The sequence below is a fragment of the Alternaria arborescens genome (assembly GCF_004154835.1).
Source record: "Alternaria arborescens strain FERA 675 chromosome Unknown contig_27, whole genome shotgun sequence".
In the NCBI taxonomy this organism is placed as follows: Eukaryota; Fungi; Ascomycota; class Dothideomycetes; order Pleosporales; family Pleosporaceae; genus Alternaria; species Alternaria arborescens.
Window position 1 is genome coordinate 19,867 of NW_021167882.1, and position 26,507 is coordinate 46,373.

Below are 26,507 nucleotides of genomic sequence, written 5' to 3' on the forward strand. Positions count from 1 at the left end.
CGTCGGCACGCTTTCCTATAGCTGAGCTCACACATGCAGGTAGGTAGAATAAGCTTTTGCCAGAGCGGAACAAGCGCGTAGCAGCCACAAGGTGCTCACCGTTGTTCCACTCCCCGCCATTCCAGTTGAGCAAGTGTACACGCCCCGAAGTCTCAGCTTGATCCTACACGTTTGTGATTACAGTGTGTGATTCGTTCGCAGCGTCAGCCACGGCAGCTCAGAAGCGTTCTCTGGCTCCTTCGAGGTGTGCATTGCTGCCGCTCTTGCGTGAGATGCAGACTTGCGAAGCCAGACGGCATGTTGCTTCTCACCGTCTGATTGAGACACATTACACGGTGGGGAGCACATTGCGGGTAAAGTTCCGCCGTTAGTGGGACGGATGGTGCAGCTAGCGACTGGGTTCCACCCATATCCCATATTTTGTTTTGCCTTGTCGGTTTTCTTCAAGCTGCTGCTGCCGACCCTGTGGCAGAAGATCCTCAAACAGAGTTTACAGACGTCAAGTAGTGACGCACGGCGATAATTCCAAATTGAGAGCCGTACCCGCGCTGACGTAGCGAATCCGTGGTATTGAATGATGAGAGCAGAATTAGCAACAAATCCATAAGCATAATCATTAGGACACCTGAACGCCTCCGGTACGGCGATGGCGGCGCCCGTCAGGACACGAGAGGCATAGTGGCCGTACTGTAGCATTGAGAGGAGAAAGATTCTGGCATCTTGACATGAAAATAGTATAGGAACGGGTCTAGCGTTGCTATTTTGGAGGTGCTGCGCCTCTTGGTCCCTGAGAAACGATGTATAGCGGGCGATCAGGTCAGGAACAGCAACGGAGACTACTGGCTGCATTCATCGCGGAAGCCGATGGACAAGGATGATTCCGAGAAACATGACGAAATAGGGGACGACGAGGGACGGGCAGTGGGATGCATGGGCGTGTCGACGAAAAGGCCGTAGTCGCGAGTCGCAGGGACGACAAGCAGGCAGATTCAAGGGTGGTAGAGCGGCGTCACAGATGACTGCGATACGCTGCATTGGCGAGGCTAGACAAGGTCGAGTGGAGAAGGGCGTCGCTGGGGCATGCTCAGTGCTTGGCTCTGGAAGATATAAGTCAAACACACCACCGCTCTTTCTCTGCTCACACACCTGTCTGCTTCCCCTCGCACCCATACCTTCTCCCGTCCACCAATTGACACCGACTGCCTTACAATCGCTTCCATTCATATTTAGGACCCTAACTTTCGTTTCGTCGCCATGTGGTAAGTCCCCGCCGCCCCACCATGGGAAGCTGTCGAAGCTACGGGGAGCTCAAGCTGACGACTGTGTTTACAGCGGTATCTTCGGTTACATCAACTACCTGGTGGAGAAGGACAGGAAGTACATTCTCGACACACTCATCAATGGTAAGCTCTCGAGCAATCCCTTCCCCAGACGCGCGTTCCACGGAATCGGAAGTGGTTTGGTGGGGCTGAACGGCGATCACTAACACGTCTCCTCGCCAGGTCTGCAACGTCTAGAGTACCGCGGTTACGACTCGGCCGGTCTTGCCATTGACGGTGACAAGAAGAACGAGGTCTACGCAGTCAAGGAGGTCGGCAAGGTCGCGTCGCTGAAGAAGCTCGTCGAGGAGCAGAACTTCGACCTCAACAAGGTCTTTGACAGCCACGCCGGTATTGCCCACACCCGATGGGCCACCCACGGTCCCCCCTCGCGTGTCAACTGCCATCCCCACAGGTATGTCATATCTACCTTCTGTCGTTGGCTTGAATGCTGACAACCGCAGGTCCGACCCCAACTGGGAGTTCTCTGTCGTCCACAATGGAATCATCACAAACTACAAGGAGCTCAAGACCCTGCTCGAGAGCAAGGGCTTCAAGTTCGAGACTGAGACTGACACCGAGGCCATTGCCAAGCTCACAAAGTACATCTACAGCGAGCACCCCGACCTGAGCTTCCCCTCGCTCGTCAAGGCCGTCATCAAGGAGCTCCAGGGTGCTTTCGGTCTTCTCCTGAAGTCCGTCCACTACCCCCATGAGGTTGTTGCTGCCCGCAAGGGTTCTCCCCTCGTCATCGGTGTCCGAACACAGAAGAAGATGAAGGTTGACTTCGTCGACGTCGAGTACAACGACGAGGGTGCTGCTCTCCCCGCTGAGAGTGCTTCACACAACGTTGCTCTGAAGAAGGGCAACACCCTCCTTGCTCCCCCTGACAAGTCGCTCCTCCACCGCTCGCAATCTCGCGCTTTCCTCTCCGACGACGGCGTTCCGATGCCCACCGAGTTCTTCCTCTCCTCCGACCCCTCCTCCATCGTCGAGCACACCAAGAAGGTTCTGTACCTCGAGGACGACGACATTGCACACATCCACGAGGGTTCGCTGAACATTCACCGTCTGCACAAGGATGACGGCTCGTCCAACGTCCGTACCATCCAGACTCTTGAGATTCAGCTCCAAGAGATCATGAAGGGCCGCTTCGACCACTTCATGCAGAAGGAGATTTTCGAGCAGCCAGAGTCCGTCGTCAACGCTATGCGTGGTCGTCTCGATGCCGTCAACAAGACCGTCACTCTTGGTGGTCTCCGCCAATACCTCTCTACCATCCGCCGATGCAGGAGAATCATCTTCGTCGCTTGTGGTACTTCCTACCACTCGTGCATGGCTGTCCGTGGTATCTTCGAGGAGCTTACCGAGATCCCCATTGCCGTCGAGCTGGCCTCCGACTTCCTTGACCGTCAAGCACCAGTCTTCCGTGACGACACCTGCGTGTTCGTTTCGCAATCCGGTGAGACTGCCGACTCCCTCGGTGCTCTCCGCTACTGCTTGGAGCGTGGTGCTCTGACTGTTGGTATCGTCAACACTGTCGGTTCTTCCATCTCTCTCCTCACCCACTGCGGTGTTCACATCAACGCCGGTCCTGAGATCGGTGTCGCCTCCACCAAGGCCTACACCTCGCAATTCGTCTGCATGGTCATGTTCGCGCTCTCTCTTTCCGAGGACCGTGCATCCAAGCAGAAGAGGCGGGAGGAGATCATCGAGGGTCTCACCAAGATCTCAGACCAGTTCAAGGAGGTGCTCAAGCTCGACCAGCCCATCAAGAAGCTCTGCGAGAGGTTCAAGAACCAGAAGTCTCTGTTGCTCCTTGGTCGTGGCTCCCAGCACGCCACCGCGCTCGAGGGTGCTCTCAAGATCAAGGAAATCTCGTACCTCCACTGCGAGGCTGTCATGTCCGGTGAGCTCAAGCACGGTGTCTTGGCTCTGGTTGACGAGAACCTTCCTATTGTCATGATCCTTACCCGTGACGACATCTTCGCCAAGTCGCTCAACGCCTACCAACAGGTCATTGCCCGTAGCGGACGACCAATCATCATCTGCAACGAGGACGACCCCGAGTTCCCCACCGACAAGACGGACAAGATTGAGGTGCCCAAGAACGTCGACGTTCTCCAGGGTCTCATCAACGTCGTTCCTCTGCAACTCATGTCCTACTGGATGGCCGTTGCCGAGGGTGTCAACGTTGACATGCCCCGTAACCTGGCCAAGTCGGTCACTGTCGAGTAGATGTATTATAGATTTGGCGTTCTCTGGGAAAGAGAAGCTGGGTCTGATCTGGGTTTGATTTGCGAATGAAAGCTCTTGGATGTAGCTTATGTGTATGGCACGGGAACTTTTACGATATCTAGAACATGGAGCGATGCGATTTGCGCGCTCTGATAGCTAGTCTGATTGAATGAACAAAATCTCTTCAACTATCATCCATGTCTTGAGTCGTGAGCGTGTCATGGTGAAATTGCAATCAACGCGCGGTGTTTCGCGATAGCTTACCCCTGCTCCCGATGACACCATTGCACGATGCGGGATCCCTGCCTTTCGGTTGCGGGGCGGCTCCCAAAGTGGTGTGCTCAGCGTCTTGTTCCTGCATTCTTCAGCCCACTCACCCACGATACCCGCACTACCTTGATCACACCTACTCCACCCTCCCATCGCACCTTTCAAATCACAACTACACATCTTCACATACCGATCGGCAACATGTCAGGCATCAAAGGCCCCGGCGCCCCCAAGACGTACGATGGTATGTAAGCAAGCGAGCTCCCATTAACCCCGCCCCCACCACAGCCAACAGAGTGACTGACACAAGCTACAAAGGCTCTGGGCTTCGCATCGGCATCGTCCACGCACGCTGGAACACCAAGATTATCGATGCGCTGCTTGAGGGAACAAAGAGGAAGCTCAAGGAGGCCGGAGTCAAGGATGAGAACATAGTCACACAGAGCGTGCCTGGGAGCTACGAGCTACCCTACGCTGTTAAGCAGTACGCCTAACCACTCGAGAGCTCCAAGCAAGAAGATACAAGAGCTAAAACAACCTCTGCAGATTATACTCGGCCTCGCAAATCCAGTCCTCTTCCACAGGCGTCGTAGGCGCAGCAGCAGACCTCCTGGGCTCGGCCTCTGACCTCACAGCCCTCACCGGACAAGCCTCACAATCCAAGACGTCCAACTCGCCCTTTGATGCGATAATCGCCATTGGTGTGCTGATCAAAGGAGAGACGATGCACTTTGAGTACATTTCAGAGGCTGTGAGCCATGGACTCATGCGCTTGCAACTCGACAACAACGTACCTGTAATCTTCGGGCTGCTGACGTTGTTGAGCGATGAGCAAGGACTTATGCGCGCAGGCATTGGTGGTCAGGATGGCAAGAGCGGACACAACCATGGCGAGGATTGGGGGAGTGCGGCGGTGGAGTTGGGAGTCAAGAGACGGGGGTGGGTTGATGGCAAGTTCGTGGACTAGGATGGCTTATTGCGAAGACACGAGATGTAAATGTATTCGGCCCATTACTGAAATGAGGTCTAGGAACGTGTATAGTTGTCGCAGAAAGGATTTATGCTCAAAAAGCGAATCCCAGGGCTATGGGATGGGCTTGGGCATCACGCACACTCTTTCTACAATCCACCAGCGTTCATGCAAGGAGGTGATGACTGCTTTCCTTGTGCTATTTCTCCATGTATGCTTCATCGTATGCTGCTGTCTACTCGTGTCTGCACCATGCCGGTCTTTATACCACTATAGTAGGCTAGCGTGGATGCGTGGCAGGCAAGGCGATCGCGATGACGCTGGGGCTGGAAGACTATGCGGGATGCGGTATGGACCAAGCTGGGTGCGCGCGTGCGAGAGTCAACCTCGAGGCGGCATTTGTATGCAGGAGGTGTTGCAGGAGATTATGCGACCACATTGGGCAATCTTAGTGGGCGCATTGCAAGAAGATTGTTGAGTGTCAGAAGGATGGTTGGCGGATGAGTGAGAGAGAAGCACTCTCCTTTTCCCGCGAAAAGACGCTAGGCCAGGATGCGCAGTGCCTCACCTTGGAACCTCAGATTCCTGAACGACAGCCCTCACTCAACACCACCTCCATCTGTGCGAGCAGGGCGCTTTCTACGACATCGCCCATCTCGTCCTGTCCTCCTCTTCTCTTTCTTCTCCTTTGCCACCTTTCCCCGGGCTTTCCGACACGTCCTCACCGCGTGGGTGCGCGTTGTCCATATATCCTGTTCCTGGCTTGCAGCTGCATCGAGTACAGCAACGCGCAGCGCCACTACCAACCCGCCTGCTACTACGGACACATACACACATACACAGTGATGGAAGGAAGATATACGTGCTAGTAATAAGCTCGATCGATCTTGAGGTGCGCTTTTGCAGCGCAGCCATCAGAGACTGGGCTGTGATATCAAGTCCATGTCAGGCAGAAGACGCGGCGACAGAGAAGAGAGGTCTCTACGGCGAGAAGCTTCACGTCGCTCTGATTCGTCTGCCGCCTTGCACTCAGCTTCGGCTGGTCCAGCGACACGGGCAGGTGGTGAAACGCGCAGGATTGGGCTCAGGAACAACTCGGATTCACCCAACAACGATGCGCGCCGCCCTAGCGACCTGCTAGACGACGTTGACTCGGACTCTTCTGCTCCCACTCCCGCCTCGTCCACTTTCTCCGCGCCTCCCACCATGTCGCGTTCTGGTCAAAATATTTCTCTACACGCCCTCACACCCTTGACCAGCTCAGACTCGTCTCCGCCTGGCAAGCTGCCTAGTCCACGCTCTTCCAAGCTCTCACATGAGACGATGCACACGACCTCATCCTCTACACACGCGGCGCCATCGAGTGCGTCCAATAATGTCGCCGATACTATCACACCAATAAATACGCCGCCCGAGACGCGCATATCCGTCTTCCCAGCCGACGGCGTGCTGGGCCAACGCTCCACCTACGATGCGCAGCTTGATCCCAAACTCGATAAACGGGCGAGAGCAAAAGGAACGGCGAAATACACCACAATACTGGACAAGGTACGTGATGGTTATACATACATAGATGTGGTCGCCCTGTGACGCTAAGGCTAACTTAACTTGTGTTACAGGGCGACCCATCTCCTCCTCCCGACCCACGCCTGGCTATTGCTGGCTACACCACTGGCCACTATGTCATCAAGACTTCTTTCGTAGGGGCTCCGAAATCGAAACTCAGGATAGCGCCGTATGTCGCTAAGCCATACTCCTTCGACCAACGCATATCATGCGGTCCAGGGCCCGCGACTCAAGTGGTTGTAACGGGATTCGATCCTTTGACGCCTGACGCGCAACTGCGTGGATTCTTCTCCACATACGGTGAAGTGGAGACTCTTCGCAACCAAGTACATCCTGATAACGGCAGCCCACTTGGAATATGTCTAGTCAAGTTTCGCGATACCCCGCCTGCGCGCGGTGTACCGGGCATGAAAGCGACCACCTCAGCAAAGCGGGCCGAACGAGAAGGCACGAACCAGCGCATTGCGCAACACACGATCAGGGTAAAATCTGATCGCGAGGGCCGGAGATGCCAGAAACTTGTGGATATGGCGGTACAGCAAACCCGTAAAGAGGAGGAGAAGCAGCGCGCCAAGTATGCTGCGAAGGCTGTTAGTGTAGCGACACCGACTGCACCAGGAACCTTCGACCTCCCAGCCAATGTTCCCAAAGGTCCATCTGGAAAGGGCGCGCGCCCACCAATACCGATACCTCGAGAACCTCTATCAAGGAAGGCCGCGCTTTCCTACCTCATCGAACGCGAACCGGTCAAGCCCACACTGAAACGGAAACCTTACATCTTCATCGCACACGCATACGTACCTGTCCTTAGCACGACTGTTGATCATCTTAAGAAGCGATTGAAGAACTTTCGGTGGGCTGCGGTGCGATGCGATCAAACGGGTTACTATGTAACCTTCGAAGAATCGAAGCGTGGTGAAGACGAGGCTGTTCGGTGCTATAAAGAATGCCACATGCAAGCGCTATTCACATATGTTATGAATATGGAGTGCAATCAGTATGGAGATCCTAACTATGAGCGTAGTCCAAGCCCAGAGCGCGTAGTGGCAGACAAGAAGCGAAAGGCCATCGAAGAGCGAATAGAACAGGAAGAAGCGGAGGACCTCGAGTGGGAAAAGAAGCAGAGGGCAGACTCGCTGGATCCTGTACGAGCCGCTTTGGATGTTCTGAAGCAGGAGCTCCAAGAGAAGCTCCTTGGGGATATCAAGACGAAACTAGCGGCGCCCACTATACTTGAATTGCTGGATCCGGAGCTCCATGTGGAGAAGCGTCGCAAATTTAACGTCCCAGCTCCGTCCCAGAAGGAAGAGATTGCGCGGCCACCGGCCCTTCTCGCCCCAGGGTTCGACACTTTTGGAGCAGGTACTCCCAAGGGCCGCAGTGGTGGTCTTGGTGGTCGCAATGCACGCAGGGGACTGGGTGCGTTTGATCCCAGCACTAGACGTGGAAAGAGGCCTCCGAAGGTTGTCAATGCATTCGCAGACGAACGGAGGAAAGCTTCTGCGCCCAAGCCTCGTGTGGCTCGTGGCCTTCATCGCCAGATGATTGAGATGTTCGAGCCCGAAGAGTCGGACGATGAGAGCCGTAGCCAGCTAACTCGGGGTACCGAAGAGCAAGAGAGCCGCCCGATCAGCCGCGCTCCTTCCACTGACGTTGAAGAGGAGGTTGAAGAGTCGTCGAGAGCTCATCGTGCCAAACGGCGCCGTCTCGAAACAGGATGGGGTGAAGACAGTGACGAGGAGATGGATGATTCACACGCCAGGAGTTTGCTTGCCCATTGTATTCACAAAGATCCTGAAAACATGGCGGAGAAAGAGCTGGAACAAGTGCTTGCGATCCTTCCCCGCTCTTCGCCTATCTGGAAGAAGGCAGAAAAGGCACTCAAAGGCTTCAGAAGGTTGCGGAAGATTGAGCAAGAGGCGGATGCAATCTTTGGCGTGGTAGCAAGCCCGGTTGACAAACTTGAGCCTGAAGTCATCATCACCCAAGATGATGAAGCACTCAAGCCTATTGAGACTACCGAGCTGCCAGAGACTCTCACGTCACTCAAGAAGAAGGCCACGACCAAGCCTAAGAAGAAGACCAAAAAGCAACTTGAAGAAGAGGCCAAGGCTGCGAAGGTTGAAGTCACAGAAATCGAGGCGCCCGCTGAAGAGGAGGTCCCTGAAGCGAAGAAGGTCGAAGAGGCAGTTGAAGAAGCCGCAGTCGAGGAGTCCACACCGGAAGACGACGGGCGAGCCTCTTCTGTACTCTGGGGTGTATCTTCTGGAGTGCCTCGTAAGACTGTTGAAGATGACCTCAGTGTTGTAATGGACATTGATGGTTGGCAACACATGCTCAAGGACGAGGAGGATCTACGTCACCTGAGGGCTGCCATGGAGTCCATCACCGCCGAGAAGATCGGAGATGCACAGTCTTGGGCATGGAAGCAAAAATCTATCAAGCATCTAAACCGCAACGGTGAGGAGGGTGTCTCGCGTACCGAAACGAAGATAGAGGGATACTACGTTCCTAACTCAACTGGCTCGGCCCGTACGGAAGGCGTCAAGAAGATTCGCGAATCTGAAAAGTCCAAGTACCTACCTCATCGTATCCGCGTCCAGAAGGAGCGCGAGGAGCGCCAGCGCCGTGCTAAGCAAGAAGAGCGAAGCGTCGTCTCCGTCGAAGGCTTCAAGTTCCAGACCAGCGCCAATAAGACATCGACCGCCAACTCACGTGCCAACCGCGCCAACAACCGCCGCATGGTCAACGATATCAACATCTCCAAGAACTTGTCTGGTGCGGAAGGCGATGCCCTCCGCTTCAATCAGCTCAAGAAGCGCAAGAAGCTCGTCAAATTCGACCGATCCGCCATCCATAACTGGGGTCTCTACGCCCAAGAACCTATCGCGGTCAATGACATGATTATTGAGTACGTGGGCGAAAAGGTTCGCCAGCGGGTTGCCGATCTCAGGGAAGCCAAGTACGACATGCAAGGTGTCGGATCAAGTTATCTGTTCCGTATTGACGAAGATACCGTTATTGATGCAACCAAGATGGGTGGCATTGCAAGATTCATCAATCATTCTTGCACACCGAATTGCACAGCTAAGATTATTCGCGTGGATAACACGAAGCGTATCGTCATTTACGCGTTGCGGGATATAAACTCTGGTAGGTTCATCCTCTCCTCTTGAATAATGGAGGTTATTAGACATTTGCTAACAACGATTCCAGATGAAGAGCTCACCTACGACTACAAGTTCGAGCGTGAGATGGACGCTACTGATCGTATTCCTTGTCTTTGCGGTTCAATCGGCTGCAAGGGCTTCCTCAACTAGGGACCTTTACATGGCTTCAACTCTGCCTCGGCTTTTAGCGCACACTCCTTTGCGCTGCCTTTTTCAACATTACACTTTTACAACGCTGCCCTGTTGCTTCTTTTTGTTTCAACACCTACACTGGCGGGGGAAAAGGTGAACTCTTACCACCGATTTGGATCCAGGGCGGAAACGAACTCTGCATTGCATGGCGTTTTTACAGTACTGCTACTCTTCACATCCTTCTAGTGCTCCCCGCTTGCACTTCGAGTGGAGCGCATGTGTATCATTTTATTCGCACAAGAGAACGGGTGGCGATGGCTTCGTCGGTCACGTCCTTGGCATTGTATCTGGTGTTAGTCTTTTTTTTTCTACTTCAAAATTACCATTTGTACTATTTAAATATCTTCATGAAGAAGAGCCTCAAGAGGTAGAATAGCGGCAAAATTATGGTGCTCCATGGGTTGGTATGGGAGCACTTTTTTGGGCTGCATTACCTTACCTCGTTAGCTATAATCAGTCCGCAATGGAACAGAATGAGAAGACTAGTTTGTATGAGCATTCTTGTGTAACGTCACTTTGATGTATCAGTACTGTCCGTTATGTCCTTCTACTATCTAGCATTTAGCTGATTATAATGATATTTAGTTGAGCTGCGAGTTGCAAGGTGCTTCGAGTAGACTACTCCAAGGTCCTGTTGCGAAACCGGCAGCTTGGTAGCACAGCCGGGGATCTTGGGGACCTAGAAGATGGACCGGCCTTTGGGATAGCATGTTAGATGCTTGTATGTCGATTGTATGACTGACAGCTTACATGAACGTGGTCTCACGGATCTTATATCGATGGCCGTGCATATCGCTTAGACTAGGAGCTGGGAAGTCGTGCCTGGCGGTGCATACATGTCAGTCTTATTGTCATGTGTTACGATCCGATATGCCATTCTGGAGGTAACCCAGCAATTAGGGGGGAAGTTATAGTGGTCCTGGGATGTGAACCGGAGCTGAAGAGGTGGCTGTGGCGTAGGTCAGATCTACAAGATGAGACAAATGAGAGTGGGAGACTGACTCTGATTCTTCAGGGAGTGTATCGTGACCAGGGGCAGACTGCATCCATAGATGTCCAGAGGCGTTGGATATGTGACCAGAAACCTTATACCTAAACTGACTGTTAGTACCTGCATACTAATTGCTCGTTGACAAAGGGTTGCTGGGTACATTCAAAATCTAGAGCCTAGAGTGGAGGCGCCTTTCGGTGTATCCTATCCTTTCTAGACTTGGTCCGGAGGCCCTGCTATTACAGGCGTTCTTTTCAACAATAGGGCCGTGTCATGAATTTGGAACACACCCCTTCTGTGTGTTTGGCGCAGCTCTTTCATTGTGGTTGTTCATGAATGTGCTATCTTGGATAGCCAGGCCAAGATCCTCTTTGCTGCTGCTGACTTTGAATCCCGTGGGATGTAATGTCAATGAATAAAAAGAATGCATACGTACCATGGGTTGACCAGTTCTTCCATCTTCTGCTTTTTTAATATTTCCAGGATGACGGCAGCCTCTTTGATGACGAAGTGATCAGCGATGTGCTGTAGCTGTTTGATACTCCATTCAACTGCAGCTTGTGGACAGCTTTTCGACCATGCAACGACGTATAGGCTGAAGATTAGTATGTAGACATCCAGAATGTGGGGCATGCTATGTGTGTGTTGCTTGCCTGTGCTTCCACTAGGCAGCTTATGTTTTGCAACCGATTCGCAGTCTGTCATTTGTGGGACTGATGCAACAATTTCTTGGACTAAGTTCAAAAGGGCAATTCTTGAGCATTCAGCCTGGGCGTACGCTTCGGGGTCAGAGCTTACAGCGCAGGACGCGATAATTTCCTCACATAGAAGCATGCGTGCTATGCGAAGGACGTTCCACATCTGTGTAATCATGCGATCCGGATAGACGTCGTAGATAGGTGGGAATCCATTCGGTACCAGTCTTACTCCATCAGATATACCCAAGTTTTTGCGCTCAAAAGTCCAAACCGGGTTTGCTTCAAGTGCAATGAGCTCAAGCTCTCGATCAAAATAGGCACTTTTGGCTATTCTTTCTTCCGTTGTCATACATCCTTTTCGCATCGCCGCAGCTAGATCGGTAACTTCGAGCATCAACCCACTGAGCTTCCACTTCGGGTAGTCGGTATTCACAAAATGTGCTGCATGTACTCGTATTTGCCGTATGGCATCGTCCACTGGTTGGCCGGTACTGAGTGAGCATATAGTCGAATTCAAAGAGAGTCCCATCAACGCTCGCATTTCCGTGCCTTCCTTAAACGTCTCTACGCCTCGCAATTTCACTAGTGTGAGTGCGCCTTCGATGTGGGCGTGTCGTGATGTGTTAATTTCCGAAGCCGACTTCATGATTTTCTCGAAGAGATCCAGTAACAGCACTCCTTCAAACGTCGAGGTGGCCCTTGCTACTACAGGGTCTTGCAGCGCAATGTTAATCTTCCGTAATGCCTCACAGTATTTTCTGCGTCCGAGGTCTTTCGCTGTATGAGAGGAAACTTGATGAGACAGGAAGGCAAGACTGACTGCTTCAATGCTAAGGACCAGATGCTTGGGCGCTTGAGTAGAGTCTAGGTATTTGTACAAAAAGTCCCATGTCCGACTGAAATCAGAGACATAGTATGTGAAGAACATATCTCGACCCATGATAAGAAGATCCTGGGGAAGATGACGAACTTTGAGCTTGAGCTTTGTCTTTGGTTCGCCAGCACTTGGTTGCTTCTTAGAAGACTTTACATTTGCCAGGGCTTTTGTCCGTACAGAGTCGGTTTGGTCGCTAATCCGGAGGTTGGTTGTGTCGCGATAGCCGGTACATGCTGTTCCTACTCTAGCACAAGAGCTGCAATTTGGCCGTTGCTGGTCGCACTAGGAAAGTTAACGTCGCATCTATATTGTGAACCCGAACATACCCGTAGTCTTCGCTCTCTGCATCTTTCGCAAGCTTTAGATGGTTTGCCGCGAAACACCATTGAATAGTTTACAGCGCAAGTTACTCTGCCAGGCTTTAGGACTACGTATTATCAAATAATATGAACCTAGCGATGCCGAAATCTTTTCTTGTTTAGGAAATCGAATGTACCAGGAAGACGAAAGTAGTTGCTTGTTGAGTAGGAGTCCAGAATATAGATGATCGAAGCGTGCCATTCATGCTAGTCCTAAGAAGGAATGCATTTCGTGCTGCGTCGACTAGTGCGGAGTAAGCAAGAAAGATGATCTTCAACCAATCACGTAGTGAACAGGTGCTGAATATTGAGACCTGGCTTAGCGTCTGACAGTCCAGACTTACTGACAAGAGGCGCAGCAGCATAGTCTGGCAATATTCCATCCAATTACGATGCACGTATGCATTTTCTGGGTTACACGACCAGGCTTCGCATGTCGCAGTTGCCGGTGCCTATATCGATGTGTTGGGTTCATGAGAGGGAAGTGAAAAGGACTGGAAAACTCCAATGTCACCGACCAGTAAGACTCTTGTCGAGCCCTTCCGGTTTACGAAGCGCTCATGATATCCTTACAAATTGCATCGCGAGCATTCCCACAGGCCATCTGAGTTGAATGTATTGGTAAAGCGAAACTGAAACATGCGTTCGTTGCACGCGATCAGTCTAGAATTTGAATCAACGAGAAGCCTAATCGCTATCATCGTATTTGTTTCCAACCCCAACATCACCTAGTAGGATATCGTCAGGCGCCGGGCCCCTATAATTCCTCACCCATTCTGTCTCCACGCGGAAGAAGATCCATATCCATCTTCGCAACACCTCCAGAACCTCCATCGTAAAGATACCCCCTTCTAAGTCGTTGAAATGGTCCAAATGCACGCTGAGTTTCAAACTCCATGTACACCTCAGCATTGCATCCACCACAATGGCTGCATAGTAGAACTCTTTGGCATGGAACCAGCGATGCCGTCTTAAACCCCATGGGTAGTCGGGACTATCCCGAGTACGGGCATTGGAGAAGAGGGTAAGGTCCCAATCCTTGGCTACATCCCAGTAGAACGAGTAGCCCGAGTTTACCACCACAGCAACAAGCCACATACGGAACAGGGTCGCTTCCGAAACGCCAAAGCGTGAAGGATCGGGCGAGCGTTGCAGAGCGCTCAGTATGACGACGGGGAACGCGGTCGAGTACTTCAGTGCGTTGGCCAGATGCTGGCCACCCCATCCCGTCGCTGGACTAATCTGCCCAGTTTGCTTGTTCGCCTTCTGAACACGATAGTACTCGGTGATACATTGCCGGAGACGGATCATCGAGGGTATAGCGATGATGAAGGGAACCCAGAAAGCCCCGCCGCAGCTCCTGTTCGGAGGCCCTGTTGAGCTGTGCGAGGACGAGAAGAACATGCATAGCGAGACGAAAAGGTCTCCTAGCACTTTGGCATAACTCGTCAACGCATCAGCGAGCAATATGTCCCCAAATTTGCCATCATGCGCTTCTGCGATGCCGCCAATAGAGATGCGCTTTAGTGTCGCCAGTGTGCGAGACCGCCCATTGCGACTAACAAATGGCAGCGGCACTACAAAACCGACTACCAGTACTAGAAGGTATAGGTTTGGCAGGATTTCCCAGCCCGCAATGTCTTTTGGGCTGCCGTGTGTAAGGGTCCAGAATAGGAGCAGCGAGAGCGCGAGCGGGATGGAGAGAAAAGTCGCGATGCGGTAGCAGGAGAGGTGGTGCGGTATGTGGCGGGGTGAGGTACGGCCCGGGTAGCGGATTAGACTTGGGACATCTATCTTTATAAGGGTGAGGTACTGGAGGTTAAGGCCCCATGCCCATATGCCTATGCATTCTTTAGTCAGCCGGAGAAAGCAATTACTGGTGGAGAGAAGATTTGCGTACCAAGGACTATAATAAGCGCGACGCGATAGGGTAGAGGAAGTACGCGACTGAAGCCATCGATTTCTGGCTCGACGGCAGGGTCACCGTCCATTTCTCGAATGCGCGGCGGATTCCGTGACGTTTGCTGTGTCCCAGCCTGTTCTTTGCCGTATGATCATGAAGCTTCTCGGTATAAGTCACGCCCCCAATCGATCCCTCTCTTCCCAAGTAACCTGGGTCGTGTTGGCGCAAGGGGGTAACAGATATCGCGGTGGTATCGTGTCCACTTCCCCGACTTGCTGGCACCAAAACAGACTAGGAGCAATTTCACAAGCCACACCGGCCGTTTCGTTACGTCAGCCTGGGCTTCAGCCTCAAGCGAACTAGCTCGATCGTGCCTGGCCGGGTGGGTATTTGGTTTGTGCGACGACCGCGGGAGCTTTGCCTAAAGCACAAGGCCATGACGCGATCATCGCGACGACAAAGTGACGCTCCTCTGTTAGTTCTCCGCAGCGTGTCATTGGGTACCCGACTTACAAAGGGAAAACAACGCCCAGATCTCTAGACTCATTGCACTACTTGCTTCTTCTCCACAAGCCAGGTTCCGTTGACAGTCCCGACTTGTTGCGTCACTCCACCTCGCACGACACAAACCACTTCCACACTTTCACTCTACCTCTCATCCTCCACTTTATCTTTCCACAGCCTCAATCGCCCGAGATACACACAGCGCAATCATGTCACCTCTCTCTGTTCCCAAGATATTCATGGCTGGCGGTGCCGTCGGCTTCGGCTACTACCTCTTCATGCGCCAATACTGGTTCCCCAACCCGTACAAGACACAGGGCGTCCAGAACATTGAGGACCGTTTCTCATCTGGTGGAGGCCACCCTACACACACACCTGCCGGGGGCAGCCAGCGCGGTACGAGTACAATGAGCTCCCTAGACTTGAAAAACTAGAAGTACGTAGAACGGAGTTTGCTAACGTTCATCTGTAGGCTCTGCGACAGCGAACGAGGGAAGGCACGATGGACCAAGCAAGGGTCCCGACTCAGAGCACTTCAAGAAGAACATTAGCGACCAACAGAGCGAGGTATGTGGACGACTGGTTTGAAGAATCGCATTTGTGCTGACACCTGGTAGCCTGTCTGGCCGGGAAAATTCAACGAAATGCAATACAACAACCCCAAGGGCAAATAAGCACCTCCGAATCGATTGAGCGAACACACAAAAGCATGGCAATTTATAGCCAAGGGGTAGCGGGCATCTGATGCATATCATCATTGGCGTTTGGCAGATGAGTGATGCACAATTGCATCCTGTAAATTTTAAAATCCTTATTGCTGCCAGTCGAGCGCTTGGAGGCATCATACAATAATCGAAATGTCACACCATCAAACATGCCAGACTTATCCGATGCTGTCCTGATCTCATTTACATTTCAGTGCTAATCGCTGCGTGATAGTGCTCCGCGAAAAGCCGTTCTTGGGAAGGTATACACGGGAGCTCGCGTGCGATCATGTTGACAATTACACAACGTCACACAACAACATGATGACCAAAGACGATGCAGCAAATGCGTCTGGCAAGATAAGGTTTATATATGAGGATTGTCTGAGTAAGCAGAAAAAATACCAGAACGCCAGTATCTATACCCGTGAAATCACCAGTTCTATATCTTAGGGTTTCCCGTCTTCCTTGCTGCCGTGTTCCTACTCGCATCTACCACGAATCCCACGTGATGGCTCAAGGCCACCAGGTCGCCCGCAGGATCATGCACAAACACCTCTAGGTCCATCCTGCCTTTCTGCATCTTCTTCATCTCAACCCTAACTTGCAGCCACTTGACTCCTTCTGGTGGCAGCGACTTCTTAACATCCAGGTTCAGCAGTAGCGTCGGGTACCAGAAGGGCCCCTCGCCCTTTTCTTTGAACGACTCGACCATCAACGGGAACATGTCTGCGACAAACGCGACAGATGAATTCGTAAAGTTTTCCCCATCGGAAAAGCAAACTACCTCATCGGCAAGATACGCTGGGCTTTTAGCTTCTCGAGGGAAGTAGAACTGAACTCTCTTCGTTGCCTTTCTGAACTCGGCGTGTGGCATTTCGGCTTGATACCTCCAGTTCGGGTCTTCGTCATTCTCTAGCTTCGAAAAGTCTACCGATGGAATGGGTGGTGAGGGCCGATATCCAGTGTCGTGCGTAAAGCCCGCTTCGGTATCCATGTTAGAGTTTGTGACGTACGCGACGACTTCGGTTCGTCCGTCTTGCTCCATGGTTACATGCACGACAGACGTTTGTCGGCCGAGCTTCACATCTTCGACTTTGTATGTGGCAGGTCCGGCTTGCGTCCGTCGCAGAAACTCGACATGGAGGGTTATTGTGTGTGGTTGGTTTTGTTTTGCCAAAGTTGTATTGAAATGTGTTTTGACTACTTCCAGTATGCTGTGAGTACAAGTCTGATTAGTGTCATCCCCGTTACCAAGCACACTGATGCCTACCATCCGGTAACGTAACCACCGTTAGGAACTGTTGCCATTAGTTTACGTGGATGATGTTATCTATGCTGGGGTCAGATCTGACATACCGCTTCCTATGCACCAATCATCTTGTAGGTTGCACGAGTACGTGTTAGAGGAGAGTTTCTCCACTGCAGTAGCTTCTTCCCAGCTCGTCATCTTCAGTAGGCTAATGTCGCGGAACCGAGACGTGAATGGAGAATGCCAAAAGGTCTATATGGCCAGATTGTTAGGAATCGCCAGTGTCGCAATGTCATTGACCTCGGAAGGCCGCCTGCAGCTATCGCACCGCTAACGCCGCAAACGGAAAGAACCTCGGCCGTGGTTCCCCAAGTTGTGGGGAGTTACCCCGGTCGCCTATCGTCACCAGCCGCCTCAATGCGCGGCGCCTGCCCTCGGTAATCCAATGCCAGTTAGAACGCGCCTGGTTATGTCCGTCTTCTTGTTCTGGCATCCTTCTACTTCCACTCCGCTCTCTCCATAAGATCTCTTGGCCGGATATTAATTACCATCACCACGTCGATCATCAACCGCTAAAATGCCTTCAAAGAGCCTGTACCCTGACTTGCCAATTCCAGATGTGGATCTCGTAAGTTTTGTACCCGGAGATAAGCTTATAGGTTGATTTCGCGCTGACGTCTGTCTCCAATCGTAGTGGGCGTTTCTCTTCGAAAGGAAGGACAAGCCATATGCCGATGACAAAGGCATGTTCACATGTTACGGTCAGATGAGTAATCACTAACGGTAATAGTAATCTACTTCGACCCGTACACCAAGCGTTCTTACACCTATGCCCAAGTTCGAGATACGGCCATCACGTTTGGCAAAGGGCTGAAGTCACTCTGGGAGTGGCAAAAAGGCGACGTCCTCGCCTTGTACACACCCAACTGTATCGACACACCTGCAATAACATGGGGTTGTCACTGGGCAGGAGGTATTCTCTCTCCAGCGAACCCAAACTACACTGTTGAGGAACTTGCGTTCCAACTCAAGGATTCCGGAGCGAAGGCTTTGGTGACCCAGCTTCCTTACATCAAGAATGCGCAAGAGGCTGCGAAGCAAGTTGGCATCCCTCTTGATCGCGTGATCGTAATGGGTGATCAGAAAGATCCGTCTTACAAAGTGAAGCATTTCACTAGCATCGTTAACACAGCTGGAACATCGAGATGGCGAAGAACAAAGGCCACCAACCCGTCAGAAGACCTGGCGTTCTTGGTGTACTCTAGTGGAACTACAGGTCATCCTAAGGGTGTAATGCTGACCCATCGCAACATCGTCTCCAACACAATGATGATCAAAGCTGCGGAGGCTGGTAAACTGCAGCCAACTGGCGGACCAACTGGTGAAGGTGATAAACTTCTGGCTTTCCTGCCATTCTTCCACATCTACGGTAAGGTTTTGTTTATATCTTGTCTAGATTATCCCCAACTAACTCTGTGTAGGCCTGACTTGCCTGATCCACCAGAGCTTGTACTCTGGGCTTCAACTTGTTGTAATGCCAAAGTTTGACCTGGAGGACTTCTGCAAGTTCATTCAAGAGCTCAAGATTACATTTGCTTACGTAGTACCGCCGATCGTTCTACTCCTCAGCAAACATCCTTTGGTATCGAATTATGACCTGAGCTCAATCAGGATGATGAACTCTGGCGCAGCGCCTTTAACTAGGGAGCTCGTAGATGCAGTCCATGATAGATTGAAGATTCCAGTTAAGCAAGGATACGGTTTGTCAGAAACTAGCCCCACAACACATACTCAACCATGGGAGGATTGGAACAAGACCATCGGATCAGTAGGCAAACTTCTGCCCTACCAGACAGCAAAATACATGTCTCCAGAGGAGAAAGAGATGGCAGTTGGGGAGGTTGGCGAATTGTGGATCAAGGGCCCCAACGTCTTCAAGGGCTATCTGAACAATCCTGAGGGAACTGCGCATGCGAAGACAGCAGATGGATACTTCAAGACAGGCGACGTTGGATACCAAGACAAGGACGGAAACTTCTTCATTACCGACCGCGTGAAGGAACTCATCAAGTACAAGGGATTCCAGGTACCACCTGCGGAGTTGGAGGGTATCTTGGTCTCGCACCCCAAGATTAACGACGTGGCTGTGATTGGAGTGTACTCGAAGGATGATGCCTCTGAGCTGCCGCGCGCCTACATCGTACCCAAGGATGGGCTTGGCAAGACCGATGAAGATGCAAAGGAGATCATAGACTGGCTGAGCGCAAAGGTCGCGCATCACAAGAGACTACGCGGCGGAGTGAGGTGGGTCGATGAGATTCCCAAATCTGTAAGCGGTAAGATCCTCAGACGGATGCTCAAGGTGAAGGCGCAAGAAGAGGAGGACGCTAAGACCAAGGCGAAGCTGTAGACCGCCTTTACCTTGGAACGTACAATGTATATCAGGAACCACCGTTCCCTTACCACATGTATTCTTGTCCATTCGTATGACTATCAACTTTGTTTTACCATTCCTCTGCTGTCTCCCTCCCACCTCATCTGCACATTGCACGACTTGACAGAACTAACTCTCTACCTATCGATCCTGTCACAAGCCCCCACGAACAATAGCTACTGCGATACTGTCAATGTGCAGTATGAGTAAAGACTTACGCAGTAAGTTGGGTTTGAATACGGACCTACCAAGGTTTGTGGACACGTTCGAACTAATAGTATCGCAGCCCCAAGGGCCACTCCAGCTCTGAGAGCGACAATTAAGCGGAAACCGGATGTTATCGATCTCGAATCGTATAAAGAGAGAGCTGTCAAGAAGCCATTTATACCGGTAACCAAGTCGCCGGCTCAGCGAGAAGAAGACATGCTCTTCCAGATCTCGGTCACGGTGAACTCCAATATCGATGTATTCCCCCAAAAGCTGCGTGAGGCCCTCCAGAAGTCCTACCAAACCGCGTGCTACACGCACATGTTCGCGCTCCAGGCTGGCACGGCACCCAAACATCATCAGATTTATAACATTGTCAAAGGAGAGCGCACCCGCTCGGAGTCACTTACTTTCACCAACACGATCGTCCAGCACAACATCTTCGATCTGGGAATGGCCAACATCAGACTATTAGAGATTCTCACTGATGCTTCAAGGGACAAGCTCGAAAAAAGGACGTTCGTGGAGCTAGAGACGGAGAGCGGCTTACTGAATCCGGAATTCATTGAGCTTCATTCTGTAAGGCATAGAGAAATCGGGTGTGGATTCGATGCAGATGGGTGCTTATCCCTGTACGGCACTTTTATTGTAGAGAAAAAGCTTAAAGAAAAGGTCTAGTATTACCACTGGTGAGATCAAGCTCGAGGATGAGGCTTGATGACGTCGAGAAGAGCCCTGAGGGTGTGCAGATGCCTTTCGGAGCGCTAGACTGAGTGTGAAAGACGTTTGTTACCTATTGGGCTCCTTGACCTTAACCTTGGAGTTACCCAGCGATTGATACGTCTCAGTTGGCTTCAGCCGGGCAAATGAGGATAGAGATTTGGCTTCTGGTTCCTGCTTTGATTTCCGCTTGGGAAAATAGGCTGCAAATATGAACGATTTGCATTGATTATGTTCGTCCAAACGTTACAAAGGTCCCGACCAAGGCAGTTCTGTTCTTGCAAGCGCTCTCACATACCGAAAATAACAGAAATGTTCAAGGAGCGCGTCCAGAAAGCTGATGCGCAATATATTCATTCCAATGCTTGAAAAGTTTGAGACGCATGCTAATGATGTTCGCGGCCAGATTCATCGAGGAAGGCACGTGCCTGCTTACAGCTAGCGCCATCTTGGCAACACCGCACAGCCGAGCCAAAATTACCCTTTCAAATCTGCGACTCTGAACTCATCGACAATCGACAACATCACGACCGTCACGATGCCGAAGGAAGTCAAGCAGAAGTCTGGCCTCATCGTTGGCCTCAACGCCGGCCACAGTACGTCACCCCGCTCGCCGCTCTCGATACGCTCCGATCGCTACAATTAAGAAATTTCGCGGATGGAGGCTAACACAGTCTACAGAGGTCACCCCCAGGACCCCCGCTCCCAGGATCTCGAGGAGGAAGGGTTTCCTCTCCAAGCGCACTGCGTTTGTCCGTGAGATCACCAAGGAGGTTGCTGGGTACGTTGCAGCTCGAACTTTCGCAGGAACTGCGCGACAACCATCGGACAGCGTGCTAACTTGACGTGTCTACAGTCTTGCCCCATACGAGAAGCGCATCATCGAATTGCTTCGCAACTCCAAGGACAAGCGTGCCCGCCGTCTAGCGAAGAAGAGGGTACGTCTCTCTCACCATCACAACAACACGACCGATCTCCAGCCCGCTTGACCACCTCCCACATACAAACAGTTACTAACAAATCACAGCTCGGTACCTTCGGTCGCTCAAAGAGAAAGGTCGACGAGATGACCAAGGTCATCGCCGAGTCGAGGCGCGCTGGTCACTAAACGGTTTCACGATTTGCGGTGGATGAAGCAACACGGCGAACGAGCGACCGACTTACTTTCCGATTTTATCCTGGGTGTTCGGTCTCTTTTCACAACGGGCGGCTCGATACGATCTCGGAACGTCACAGCATACCACAAAAGTATGACACGATTCATCGGAGTATGGCAATGGACAATGGTGGTTCTTAAACGTACCTAGCATGTGTCACTCAAAATCATGAAATGTGACGATTGGTTCACGCCAAACCAACCTGTCCCGGTGCACGTATGCATGCGTGTGTGCGCGTGAGGTGTGATGCGTCAATGATACCTACTTAGCATGGATGTCAAATTCCTACTCTATTGCCCTTATCAATGGCAGAGTAAGGGCCGAGAAATGCTTATATTGAAACGCGCTTTGCTTGGAGACAAGACTGCTCAGGCCTCACACTTCCTTGTGTGTGAGTGAGGCCTCGGGCAGAGGCGTGGACATTCCACCTACTTACGTGACGTCTTGTGTTATTCTTATTGAGAACCTGCGATGCAAGACAGTGCATGAAGTCACTTTAGTGTCTCAATCAGGCGGTAGTACCAATGGACATGACATCCCCAGATTAGTTCTAGGATCGAATGTAATGCATTAATCGTCACGTCTTCCAACTCCGGTTCCCACTCTAAGACGAAGCCATGTTACCCTACTGACTTCAATTATGGCGTTGTCTAGTCGTCCTGACCAATCTTCTCCAACTTGCCGATTTCACGCTTCTCGCCAGTCTCGCCAACAAAGCGGATACGATCGATGCGCGTCTTCTCACTGTCGCCTTCTCCATCTGCGACGAAAAGTACCAGTGAGTAGACGTTCTGGAACTTGACGAACCGAAGTTCGAGCTTGGCCGTTTGTGTCGCCTCATCCCAATCAGATGGCTTCAGCTCAATCGTCTGAGTCGCTGGGATGTCCTCAGCCTCCTCAAAGCCCAAGTTGTTCGCCCGATTTGTCCAGACGTGAATGGTCTTCGGCCGTACTGGCGCCTCGTCGTCGTCTTCGTCTCCGGACACACACGACGTGATCTGAATCGTGTGGACCTTCAAGTTGGCCATGAAGGGGACGTACAGCATAAGCTGGTTGTCCACATCACTCTCTACCCAGTCCTTCTTGCCTTCTGAGCCAGTCGATGCGCCCTTGCCCTTGTTGAGCGAGCTAGGTTGTGATGTCTCGAAAAGCGTCTTGACGGTGCCAAAATCACTATCCGCGTTGAGGAGATCGAGGCCGCGTGGGTCAACGGAGTCGGTTACATCGGTATACCCGCGCGGTAGGCTGGCGCCTATCCACGCACCACTTCCGCTGGTCATTCCGCCTGCACCGGAAGCGCTACTGCCTCCCTTTCCATCGTTCTCTGCTTCTGCGGCGAGGGTCTTGATCGCTTCGGAAAGTTGCTGGGGATTCGAGCCGGCGTACTTCTTTATCTGCTGGTTGTTCTTGTAGATGATGAATGTCGGGGTGCTATGGGATGTTAAATATTGTTCAAATTATGTCGTTTCCATGATGTACATACTTGGTGACATTATAGCTCTGTGCAATTTGTGCTTGCTGCACTGTGCTGACTTTGGTGAAGGTGATTTGTCCGGGCCGTGTAAGCTGGCCAGCTAGTTGTTCGTATACAGGCGCAATGGCTTTGCTCGACGTGTTTTCCTCGTTGTAGACTGCAAGTAACAGGTGTTAGCGTCCGAAGTTTGTCCAGCAGATGCCGGGCCGCGGCCTACAATTAACTACTACGACGCGCGACGAGGAGAGCAGAGAGCTCAGCTGTGCAGGCGATTTGATCTCGACGGTTCTAGACATGATTGTTGTGGTGTATATGGGTCGGTGTAGTTGTTTGTGGAGGAGGCGCGACTTGGACAGAAGCTCTCTAGATTTAGTGGGGGCGGGGTGTTGGTATTCCGTCACCGACGATCGACGTGTAGGGCAAGGTACAACACCTGCAGGCACCGACACCTGAATACGCGGCGAAGCCTCCTCGAAGCTTCCAGAACCACGCTACCAGCTGACACTGCAGCTGCGAACAGTCGAAAGTCGATCGAGTGCCTGCTCCCTCAATATCACGGAAGCCTGCGACAACGACCGTTTGCCGAGTCTATAAACGTTCCATCGCCCTCGACGTCGTCCGAATCAACACCATCGCTATCGTCCCAAAACCGCGTCTCTCGCCGCGCAACCCGGTGATTGCACTATAAACCTTCGCACCTACAAAGGATTGGTAAGCGCCCCTATTGGCGTTCACCGTCCGCGACACTGTGTGAACACGCTCCCTAATCGCCTCTTATGGCAGGCCCAAACAACCTCCTACTCAGTTTCGCCGAAGCAAAGCTCCTCCACATCGCCAGCATCATTCTCCTGGTTGAACGAAGCGAAGCAACCCGAAAAGCACATAGCTGGAACTGCTGGTACTCACGCGCTATCTTGATAGCCAACGCTCCCGCTGCGTTCCTTCTCGCCTTCGGTCTCTATAGACTCATTCGCGCATAATGTCGCACGTCGTAGTTTTCAACTCGTACGCGAGGACTTTTAAAATCCCGACAACGCCCACCAAGTACTTGACTGAAGTCCGGGACGAGGCATGCCAGAAGTTTGGTGTCAACAAGGATCAGTTTACGCTCAAGTCGGTTGCAAGATACTGTTCTACTGGATTACGACTAACCAGGCTCTAGGTATAACAACAAGCCCATTTCCCTATCCCAGCAAATACGGCTAGCGAACCTTCCCCAGGGAGCCCGATTGGAGCTTGTCCAAGCATCGCGATCACCCACCGTTATATCCGTCGCGCTCCAACTTCCCGCAAGCGAACAGAACAAACGCCTTACAAGCAAGTTTGCAAGCAACACTTCGTTATGGGAGATATTGCGACACTTCGAGAGTGGTCAGGGGGCCAACTATAACTTCACTCAGCGGGGTATCCCTGAGATGAGCGGCGCATCTGGTGCTGGCAGGTTACACTACGAGCAACCCGTCATAACGGTCATGCCGGGCCACAAGGAGCAGTCCAACTTTGTCGAGCTACAACAGACTCTCAGCCAGCTGGGTTTCGATAGTGGGTCGGCCTTGCTAAAGCTGTCCTACAAGAACAGCGGCACCCCGCTGGAAGAGGCCATGGCACAAATAACGCAGTACTTCAAGTCTACTGAGCCTGCGTCTGCTGGTGCGGAAGGTGCGCATGCCTCGACGACCGCTCAATTAGCATCAATACCGGATCCTGCTCAGGCAGCTCCGGAGGCGACACAAGTCGTAGCAGGCGAGACTGTTCGTAACAACGAGCCTGATCCAGAGCCAATGGAAGTCGATTCGAAACCGGCTGCACAGCCCGTACAAGAGCCCCATGTATCTACAGAGAACAATGCGACTGAGAACGTGGAGAACATTTCGCCGGCTGCAGCATTGGCTGCAGCAACATCAACAGCGTCGTCTGCACCTGCAGAACCTACTCAATCCCATGCACAAGCCTCCCAAACCTCGTCACAGCCATCCGAACAGTCTCGCAACGTCCAGATCTTTTCTGCGCCAACATCGTCAACTCCACAAGCGGCGCGAAATGCCTTCAACGAAAGTGATTACCTTCCCACCATCGAGCATGCAAAGGCACATCAAAACGCGTTGTTAGGCAAAACACGGAACACGAGGTTGCTTTCCGACAAAGAGCTGGAGGAGCAAGAAAAGGAACGACAGGCCAAGATTGACGCGGCAGCTGAAAAGGGTGGTGCACTTCGCATACGTATGCCGGACGGTGCGCTCATTCAAATGAGCTTTAACAAAAACGATACCGCAGTTGGTCTCTACGACTTCGTTCGTGGGTTTTTGGAGAAGAAGAATGAACCCTTTCAGCTCAAGAACACGAGTCCAACCGGTCGTCTCGTCCTCATTCCACAAGACAACAAGCGTTTAGTGCATGATCTTCGTTTCTTCAACAACGAGCTTATCACTTTCCAATGGGCCGACAATGCTAGCGCTGAGGTGAGGGCAAGCCGGCATACTCTTTCGCAGGAATGGCAAGCGAAGGCTCAGGCGCTCAAAGTTGAAGAGCCAGTACGAGAGGAAAAGGCTCAACCCCAGGCTTCCCAGGGTCAGACAGTCGCGGAAGGCAAGCGTAAGGCTAACATGAGTAACGAAGAAAAGGAAAGCAAGCTGAAGAATCTGCTTGGAAAGGGTTTGTTCAAGAAGAAGTAGGACGATTCGCGAACAGGCATGTGATTGTAGACAGTCATGTATTTTCAGATGAGCATTTCCTGGGAGTTTGATATCGGCGATGGAGCGCTTTCTTTTCTCCAGTGCACTGTAAGTTGGCGCCTGGAAGATAGTTATTGGTAGCAACTAAGAATTTTGATATGCGAAAGATGGTGTATATCCTCGAGACTTTTCTTGAAGTTGTGTGACACGCTTTTTAGGTGGCTGGCTAGCGCACGACGCCGCCTGCAAGGACCAACCTACAGCGACCATCCTACCTCTGCTGTTAACATCTCCACCATAATCTGTCCCATCAGAACGGCTTCTGAAATACTCTCTGAAGATTTGACGGGTTCAAAGTTGACAATAGATGTGGTGGGAAATATGTGTTTTGACAGGTTTGTCGCGCGCCGCGATGTTACCACGCGACGAGCATGAAATGCGAACTTATCTATATACACAGCTTCTCACTCTTGGTGTGTTCTCTCGAAGATTCGGCGGTGTACAAGAGCAAGGAAGTCATGGCCAATGATGGGTAGGTCATAGGTTTCGGGGCTTGAAATGCCTAATAAGCAAGTACATGATGATGCTTTCTACATCGCTCTGGGCATCTCGTCTCTTAGGAAGTAGCCTTCACTAATGATTCGCCTGGAATCTTGTTTGATTATACAATTTGGATCCATTGTGCTGCTTTGACATTCGACTTCGACGCGTCTCTTCTTCCCCAGGGCTTTGATGACCAAAGTCAGCGCGTCGCGCTGCCTGATCTAGCCGCAATCTTCACTCACCTTCACCACGAGTGTAAGAGACGTAGGAGATTCAGGAAGTAGCTT

General features: G+C 51.8%; 12 protein-coding genes across 12 annotated transcripts; 8 read left to right on the forward strand and 4 right to left on the reverse strand.

The window, feature by feature from the left end:
- Positions 1–1,254: 1,254 nt before the first annotated feature.
- Positions 1,255–3,557, forward strand: AA0111_g9396 (Glutamine--fructose-6-phosphate aminotransferase [isomerizing]; the record flags this gene model as incomplete). The annotated part of the gene is made up of 4 exons (XM_028655949.1): positions 1,255–1,259; positions 1,333–1,403; positions 1,503–1,734; positions 1,784–3,557. The coding sequence occupies 4 exons, from the start codon at positions 1,255–1,257 to the stop codon at positions 3,555–3,557; spliced, it is 2,082 nt and encodes a 693-aa protein (XP_028503003.1).
- A 471-nt stretch (positions 3,558–4,028) lies between these two features.
- AA0111_g9397 (hypothetical protein) lies at positions 4,029–4,794 on the forward strand (the record flags this gene model as incomplete). Its single annotated transcript, XM_028655950.1, has 3 exons — positions 4,029–4,071; positions 4,146–4,311; positions 4,374–4,794. 3 exons carry the CDS (start codon positions 4,029–4,031, stop codon positions 4,792–4,794), a joined length of 630 nt encoding a protein of 209 aa, XP_028503002.1.
- Positions 4,795–5,739: 945 nt separating this feature from the next.
- On the forward strand, positions 5,740–9,683 carry AA0111_g9398 (Histone-lysine N-methyltransferase, H3 lysine-4 specific; the record flags this gene model as incomplete). Its single annotated transcript, XM_028655951.1, has 3 exons — positions 5,740–6,345; positions 6,417–9,516; positions 9,580–9,683. The coding sequence occupies 3 exons, from the start codon at positions 5,740–5,742 to the stop codon at positions 9,681–9,683; spliced, it is 3,810 nt and encodes a 1,269-aa protein (XP_028503005.1).
- A 950-nt stretch (positions 9,684–10,633) lies between these two features.
- Positions 10,634–12,354, reverse strand: AA0111_g9399 (hypothetical protein; the record flags this gene model as incomplete). Its single annotated transcript, XM_028655952.1, has 3 exons — positions 10,634–10,817; positions 11,007–11,096; positions 11,153–12,354. 3 exons carry the CDS (start codon positions 12,352–12,354, stop codon positions 10,634–10,636), a joined length of 1,476 nt encoding a protein of 491 aa, XP_028503004.1.
- A 983-nt stretch (positions 12,355–13,337) lies between these two features.
- AA0111_g9400 (hypothetical protein) lies at positions 13,338–14,641 on the reverse strand (the record flags this gene model as incomplete). The annotated part of the gene is made up of 2 exons (XM_028655955.1): positions 13,338–14,491; positions 14,551–14,641. The coding sequence occupies 2 exons, from the start codon at positions 14,639–14,641 to the stop codon at positions 13,338–13,340; spliced, it is 1,245 nt and encodes a 414-aa protein (XP_028502934.1).
- Positions 14,642–15,266: 625 nt separating this feature from the next.
- Positions 15,267–15,731, forward strand: AA0111_g9401 (hypothetical protein; the record flags this gene model as incomplete). Its single annotated transcript, XM_028655956.1, has 3 exons — positions 15,267–15,453; positions 15,530–15,624; positions 15,675–15,731. The coding sequence occupies 3 exons, from the start codon at positions 15,267–15,269 to the stop codon at positions 15,729–15,731; spliced, it is 339 nt and encodes a 112-aa protein (XP_028503013.1).
- Positions 15,732–16,203: 472 nt separating this feature from the next.
- AA0111_g9402 (hypothetical protein) lies at positions 16,204–16,809 on the reverse strand (the record flags this gene model as incomplete). Its single annotated transcript, XM_028655957.1, has 1 exon — positions 16,204–16,809. The coding sequence occupies one exon, from the start codon at positions 16,807–16,809 to the stop codon at positions 16,204–16,206; it is 606 nt and encodes a 201-aa protein (XP_028503016.1).
- Positions 16,810–17,590: 781 nt separating this feature from the next.
- AA0111_g9403 (putative 4-coumarate--CoA ligase 1) lies at positions 17,591–19,423 on the forward strand (the record flags this gene model as incomplete). The annotated part of the gene is made up of 4 exons (XM_028655958.1): positions 17,591–17,641; positions 17,708–17,774; positions 17,852–18,442; positions 18,495–19,423. 4 exons carry the CDS (start codon positions 17,591–17,593, stop codon positions 19,421–19,423), a joined length of 1,638 nt encoding a protein of 545 aa, XP_028503015.1.
- A 226-nt stretch (positions 19,424–19,649) lies between these two features.
- On the forward strand, positions 19,650–20,332 carry AA0111_g9404 (hypothetical protein; the record flags this gene model as incomplete). The annotated part of the gene is made up of 2 exons (XM_028655959.1): positions 19,650–19,668; positions 19,734–20,332. The coding sequence occupies 2 exons, from the start codon at positions 19,650–19,652 to the stop codon at positions 20,330–20,332; spliced, it is 618 nt and encodes a 205-aa protein (XP_028503009.1).
- A 580-nt stretch (positions 20,333–20,912) lies between these two features.
- Positions 20,913–21,482, forward strand: AA0111_g9405 (hypothetical protein; the record flags this gene model as incomplete). Its single annotated transcript, XM_028655960.1, has 4 exons — positions 20,913–20,970; positions 21,056–21,155; positions 21,231–21,312; positions 21,402–21,482. The coding sequence occupies 4 exons, from the start codon at positions 20,913–20,915 to the stop codon at positions 21,480–21,482; spliced, it is 321 nt and encodes a 106-aa protein (XP_028503008.1).
- Positions 21,483–22,181: 699 nt separating this feature from the next.
- Positions 22,182–23,301, reverse strand: AA0111_g9406 (hypothetical protein; the record flags this gene model as incomplete). The annotated part of the gene is made up of 3 exons (XM_028655961.1): positions 22,182–22,962; positions 23,015–23,162; positions 23,223–23,301. The coding sequence occupies 3 exons, from the start codon at positions 23,299–23,301 to the stop codon at positions 22,182–22,184; spliced, it is 1,008 nt and encodes a 335-aa protein (XP_028503011.1).
- Positions 23,302–23,984: 683 nt separating this feature from the next.
- AA0111_g9407 (hypothetical protein) lies at positions 23,985–25,677 on the forward strand (the record flags this gene model as incomplete). Its single annotated transcript, XM_028655962.1, has 2 exons — positions 23,985–24,118; positions 24,168–25,677. 2 exons carry the CDS (start codon positions 23,985–23,987, stop codon positions 25,675–25,677), a joined length of 1,644 nt encoding a protein of 547 aa, XP_028503010.1.
- Positions 25,678–26,507: the final 830 nt, after the last annotated feature.